The 6,529-nt window shown below is 41.4% G+C and overlaps 1 protein-coding gene across 4 annotated transcripts in view; it reads right to left on the bottom strand.

Moving 5' to 3' along the window:
- Nucleotides 1-4,228: 4,228 nt before the first annotated feature.
- Nucleotides 4,229-6,529, bottom strand: part of ST7 (suppression of tumorigenicity 7) — a 136,199-nt gene continuing 133,898 nt past the window's right edge. For all 4 annotated transcript variants that reach the window (XM_063155318.1, XM_063155320.1, XM_063155319.1 and 1 more), the window contains exon 15: nucleotides 4,229-4,540. In XM_063155318.1, the coding sequence (XP_063011388.1) occupies nucleotides 4,445-4,540 (96 nt within the window). In that variant the 3' untranslated portion in view covers nucleotides 4,229-4,444. The remainder of the gene's footprint in view (nucleotides 4,541-6,529) is intronic.

Genomic DNA, 6,529 nt, shown 5'->3' with positions numbered 1-6,529 from the left:
AACCTTCCTCTGGGTCAGGGGCCTGTGGTTCCTGAAGGCTGGTCTTACCAGTGAGACCAGAAGATGGGGGCATTGAGTCCCTTGGCCTTTTCAGTGTCCTTGTCACCCTGTCCAGCAGCAAGGCCACCCAGGTGTGCACAGCAGCCTGATGTTCCCACTTTGGGCACGTGCCATATCGATAAGCTGAGATGCAATGCCTGCATCAAAACCACTGCACCAGAGGAAACACAGAATATTTCACAGCATGACAAATGGGTAAGTGCTGAGCTGGCCACTTGGTGACAGTTTTTTCTGCATTTATGGGGTTTTCTTGGGTTTTTCTTTAAGAGCTCAAGGTAGACTTCTCACAGTTGTAGGCATTTCTGCTGCCTCTTCCACAAAGAAATACACTCTCAAAAACTTTGCTATTTCTTAGTGGCAAAAGACAGAGATGTAAATATTGCTAGGAAAGGAGCCTCCATGATCTTCAGCAAATGCAAAAAAGAATATAAGGGGGTGGTGGGAAAGAGAAAACAAAAAAGGAAGAAACATAAACAGGCATGGCAAATGAAATAATACTGTAGTTTTGTTCTATGGAATAAATTTACTCATGTACTTAGTCATGAAGAGGAAACAGCTGTCTCTAGGTAGACATTTTAATGTCACAATAATGTTAGCTGAGGCTAAAGGTTGTAGGATTATTTTTTTAAATACGCAGTCCAATTTTCTTGAGGGAGTTCCCTTTAATTTGCTGCATGAACTCAGGATCTAGCAGCGCCCTGAAACACTGCTAGCCTGCCAAGCTTTTTGGGATTGCTTCCTCCCCACTATTTTCAACAAACTTTACCCTAAAAAGTGTGTTGTGCTGTTATAGGTGAAATCTCGTAAAAAAAAATTAATTTTCTTTTACCACATGGAAAATGAGGAATGACTTAGGAATGGTGGTGTATATTGGGGCATGTGGGCATTGAAGCTTGAGAGATTGCTGCTTTTTCTTCTCCTGGAAAAATATCTAAACCAAATTTGTGCATCTCATCCTGGCCTCCTTTCCCTGTGTGCACTTATTTGCAGATGTGACTTAGAAATAAAATGCTGCATTTGTGAAGGGTGTCCAGCCTGCATGCCCAAACCACAGCTGGGCACTGCCTGCAGGCCTCATGCCCAGCTTCTTTGGGGCTCAGTGCATGGAGACAAGGGGGAAAGGAATGTTCAGGGATTAGTGAAGAGCTGCCTCTGGGGAGGGTGCTTTTGCTAAGAAAAAGCAGCTCTTACTCCTGTGAGCAGCACAAAGTGAGAGAGAGTACCAAGATCCTCTCCCCTCACTCTTTGGAAGGGCTGCATGCAGGTGGTGGCTGCCTCCAAGGGCAGAAGGGGTTCTGTGGTCAGGTCACAGCCTGCAGGTTTTACCTGACACTTCAAATGATAGAAATTAACTTATATTATTATCAGAAAGACAGAGACAGCTCATGAACTGTAACCACAAATGTGATTTTGGGTTGTCACTTTTGTGTAACAGCTGATTTGCCTGGGGAAATGGATGCAACTTCATAAAGTTAAGATCTCTTGTGAGAAAGAAGCAAATGCATATGAGTCAATACATTGACAGCTCCCTCTGTGGTGGGAGCTGGGCAGGAGCCCTGCTGGAAGCCGGGTGGAGCCAGGAACTACCTTTGACAATTTGCTGTAACTAGAGCCACTGTGGTTTTCAGGGCCACCACAGGGTGACAGCCACACTGGCTGTGAAGGAGTGTCTGAGGCGTGTGCAAGAGGTGCAGCTTCCTTTGGATGTTCAGCTTCTGCAGTTTCTGCAACATGGCAAAACTCCTGATAATTTTCCTCCTTTCTGCTAGGGTAAGGACTTCCATGCTCTGAAAACAGTCTGTAAGTTCAGCATACACACCAAATGATAAAAAAGAGAAAGCAGCAGCCCTGCCCGTGGTGTAGCACCCCCCTCCCCGAGTGCAGTTCCTGCAGGGAGCAGCTGTTACTCTACCCAGTGCGAGGGAGGGACAGAAGGGACAGCCTGACTTGGCACTTGTGGGGGGGCCCTCTCCTTTTTTGTTCTATGCAGGTTATAGTATAAAGAGATAGTGTGCATACACATTCTATTAAGCTGTCTTAAAAAAAAAAAAAAAAAAAAAACAACCAACTAGGAACTGCTAACATTTGGAGTTAAAAAGTGTCCTCCACCCCTAAATCTGAAGATGAGTTATTATCTGAACCAGATTTCCACAAGGCTCATCTCTGCACTAAGCCAGAGGCTTTCCATCATTATAATCATGGGCTGTGTTTGCTTTTTGATCTAAGCTATACTGAACTTCACAGGAAACATGTCAGAGGCAGCAAAGCCTAAGGCAATAAACTCTGCCCAATGAAAAAGAAAATTCTTTTGTTTGATTTGCCTAGTCTTCCTGATGCCTAGAATTATAATTAAAGAGAGATTTTCCAGATACAAAAATCCATGGCCCATTACTGCTTATTAGGGAGATAGATACTAGAAAAAGTAGAAATAAAATTGCATACAGTTATGTTTGAATTCCTAAATATTCCCCATAGTTCAAGGAAAGGATGTGATTCTTCTAGGAGTTAAGCATTCCTTTTTATCAGAGTAATACAGATAGAAACTCCCACACAGATCATAATATCTTCGAATAGAAGGCCAAACTACTACCTCAGCTGCTGACAAACATGGAGATTTGGATATAGCTGGTGTACACTGATGTACAAATGCAAGCACATTTCCATTTAGGACTGTGAATCACAGCAATTTATTCTTTTGAAATGCAGGGTATAGGTGGCTGGGAATAAGAGGTACAAAGCAGCACAGGACAAGAGCTGACTCTGCCTGATCCTTCTGATTTTCAGCAGCCTTTAATGATTCTGACAGAGCTGTTTTGAGGCAAACAAATCAGTATGGTTATCCCCAGTTTTCCAGCTGGAGATACACATCAGCTCTGCTGTGAGGGTGTTTGCTGTGGCTGCTCTTGCAATTCAGATGAAAATAGGAGAACTCAAATATTGGTCCATTTCATACTTCCACATGCTTATCCACTAGCAATCCATTACCTCTAATCTGGTGCCACATCCTACATTAACTGCAACCCAGACTCATTTCAACATTACAGTGAATTGTTTTGCAGGAGTAATAGCCAGAGAGAATAAACATGTATGGACACACCAGGTCTAATATTGGTCTGTGGGGCTCTCTGCTCCTCCAGACCTTGGGGCTTGCCCAGGTCTCACTCTTACAGCTAATTTCTCCTGGCTGAGGTTACCTTTTTTTATCTTGTAGCAGTGTTTGCATGGTACTTCTGCTCACTTGAACAAACATATGTCTTCTACTAGACTAATGTGTCTGTGATCAAGTGAAATAATGTAATGCATCTTCTATTGTTAAGAAACTCCTTCCTTTTATACCTGTTCTAATACTGAGAGTTTTGTCTCTGCTCACTCATTTCCTCATTGATAAACAAACTTATCTGCTAGTGATCACAGTCCCTTAAACTCTTCAGCATTTTAAGAGTGACAGTGAAGTTGAAATGGTAAAGTGGCATTTTTGATCCACTGCATTAGGGTTATGCTTCTTTATCTGGAGGGGAGCTGGAAAAAAAATCCTTGAGGCATCTGTAAGGATGCACTTCAAATTCTTGACAGAGAGGACTACTTCCTTCAACTTCCAGATCAAAATCTTCATTTTAGAGCTAGTCTCAGAAGTTTCCATCAACAGTGGCTAAGTCATAAATGAATACTTAGTCTAAACAGTCACAGCACAAGGATAAGGTTTCCTGAGGTGAGCACTAATAGTGAAACACCAACCTCTCCATTAACTGTGCATGAACTAACACCCACTTTGCTAATGAGCTTTCAGAAGGTACCTGAAACACCGGGGTGTGAAGAAAATCTGTCAAGTATGTGGGCTCCTTGAAAATTCAAATGAGGATACAGTGGCCTCTGTGCAGAGAAGGGACTCAGAAGCCCAGTGTGCCACCCAAACTGCCTGGAGCGCCTGAAGCTGCTTTAAGCAGGAGCTTTAACTGGCTAGAAGCCTCTCCTAGATGCAGACGGGAGGGCCCCACCCTAACTGAACTCCATAAGAAAAGGCAGCAACAAAGTTGTTTAATTGTAACATTATCAGCATGTTCATTACCTGAATGTGCAGCTATGCCCTAGCTATGGCCAAACAGATACCACAGGTTTAAAAAACAAAACCTAGGACCTGTGTTCTGAAAAAGTCAAAAGACAGCAATGCTACAATACACAAAAGTTTATTTTTTTCTTTTCTGAAGGCAAAATATAATAGAACCTAACATCAATGTATTTTGTACAACAAAACAGTTTTTATATGAGAACAGACAATCCATGAAGAGTTTTTAAGTCTTATAACTGCTTCCCTTTTTTATCATGCTTTCTTGTGGTCAACAGAAAGTTGGCACAGATGTCATAGCAGTCAGTCGGGCATGCTCCCTCAGATCCTTGTCAGCTGGTGCCACAGGCTGGAGGGCAGGATACTTTCCACTTTTTCCATCACAAAATTTAAAGGGGCGAAGAGGGTGCTGAGAAACTGCAAAGGAACCAGATACACATTCAGATCAAAATCCAGGAGACAATACACCTCAAGAGAAAGCTGTCCAATAAGATAAGACACTCTTGCTGTGTTCCTCTGTAAAATCCTCCAGCATGATAAAAATTACATAAGTCACACATAAAGACTTCCAAATTCTTGAACCTTGCACATACAGAGATTTATGGACTTTGCAGTAAAGAAAGCAAGAGCCCCATCTTTACAAAGATCAAAGTGATGAACTACAAAAGTTTCCACACATCTCACATCCTAGATTGAAGCTCATACTGAAGCCACTAAAAGCTCAACCCAAAACCTAGTGAAGAGAAAGAGAGGCCTTTTCATAGCAGGGGTATGCCAGACCACCTCACAGAGACAAACATCGTGTCTTGAGATTCAAGTTTAAGATGGTTTAGGGTTACCTACAGATCTGCTCTATACACCGAGGCATCACTAACTGTAATCCTAACATATTCTGCATCAGTGACTAAAATTTATCTTAACATCTTCTCTCTAGTATAGAACACATCATTCAAAGAGTCTTCAATATATTAGTGTTCAGATAGGCAAATGGTAAAAATCAAGATGGAGGACATTTTATCACAGGAAAAAACCACTGGCAGCTTCATGTCACAGAACTCAGGTATTCAAAGCACTCCTGAAATACATACTGAAATACATACTAATTTTAATTAATTATGAATACATTCGAGAAATACATGTTAACTTCTTCTGTGGCAGAAGAACTAAGTACAAAATCTCACTATGTTGCCAGCATATAGTCTTTGTTCAGGATACAAGTCTGATAAACACAGGAATAAGGCTAACAGTGACAGACTTGGGATCTACAACTGTGACAGGATCAGAAAACTAAAGATTTGATTGAAAGAGCCAAACAAGGGTCACACATTTCAGTAACTTCAGTAACTAAGAAACAGAAAGAATCCAACCACTGAATCCAAGAAAAGCCTTACAGGGAAGTTTATGTTCATATGCCCAAGTTAAACACTGTCTACCTAACACCCACGTACACACTCAAGAAACAAGAAGGGGTAATAATATTTCAGGTATATTTCAGCACTTCTTGCTGAAAGAAGTATCTTCTGCTACAACTGATCTTACTTTGTGTCTTCTGGAGCTAATGAAAAAAATTCTTGCATGAACTGTTGCTGTACCAGTTAACCCACTCACAGGACTGGGTTAACAGAAGACCCAGCTCACCTGCAAAGGGAGCCTCTTCCCCTTTGCAAAAGGGTTTCAAGAGTACTGACAATCTGGAATTTGCAAAACCTTTCAGCCTGGCCTCCTCCACCCCATTCCCTATACCCCCAAATCAAAAGTACCAAAGACATTAAAAACAAAGGCCAGTTTGGAAACACGAGACCTAAAACAGAGGAAAATATATTTGAGAAAATGTATTACAATGGAAGATACTCAGTATTTACTGGAGAAGGGATTTTTTTACTATCCTAGAGCTTTTCTGTTAGTGGATTTTTCATCTCCTAGCATGCTAGAACAGTGATGTTCTTGTTTTTGCAAAGAAAAAGGTTTGGTTTAGAATAATTCATGGCTCTTCCCCCTCATACTCCAAAATTTCTTAATCCTTGGTGGATTAAAAAAGCAGAATTAGGAGAGGCTTCTCTGGACATAGTTCAGGAAAGTTATGGGGGAAATATTGAGACTACTTCCTCCTTGGCAGTTCAGGGAAAAAACACAGGAATTTGTCCTGGTTAACAGTAGGTCTATTTCTGCTCATACTGAGAGCTTCTACTGCATAGGAAATCACATCAGCCATTATGACTCTACCCAAAATAGAAGGGTTCTCATAACTAACTGTTATTAGTTTTTTTTAATGGATGATATATGAAAATACAGATACTCACTTCTCCCACCAAGCCCCCCCTTTTTTGGCAAAATCACAAGATATCAAACCTAACAACAGAGCCATATAAACCAGAGAAGACCACCAGGCAGGTCTTACTGATTAGC

Source organism: Melospiza melodia, chromosome 4 (assembly GCF_035770615.1).
Source record: "Melospiza melodia melodia isolate bMelMel2 chromosome 4, bMelMel2.pri, whole genome shotgun sequence".
Taxonomy (NCBI): Eukaryota; Metazoa; Chordata; class Aves; order Passeriformes; family Passerellidae; genus Melospiza; species Melospiza melodia.
The sequence above is the reverse complement of the archived record's forward strand: the minus strand, read 5'-3'. Positions and strand labels throughout refer to the sequence as shown.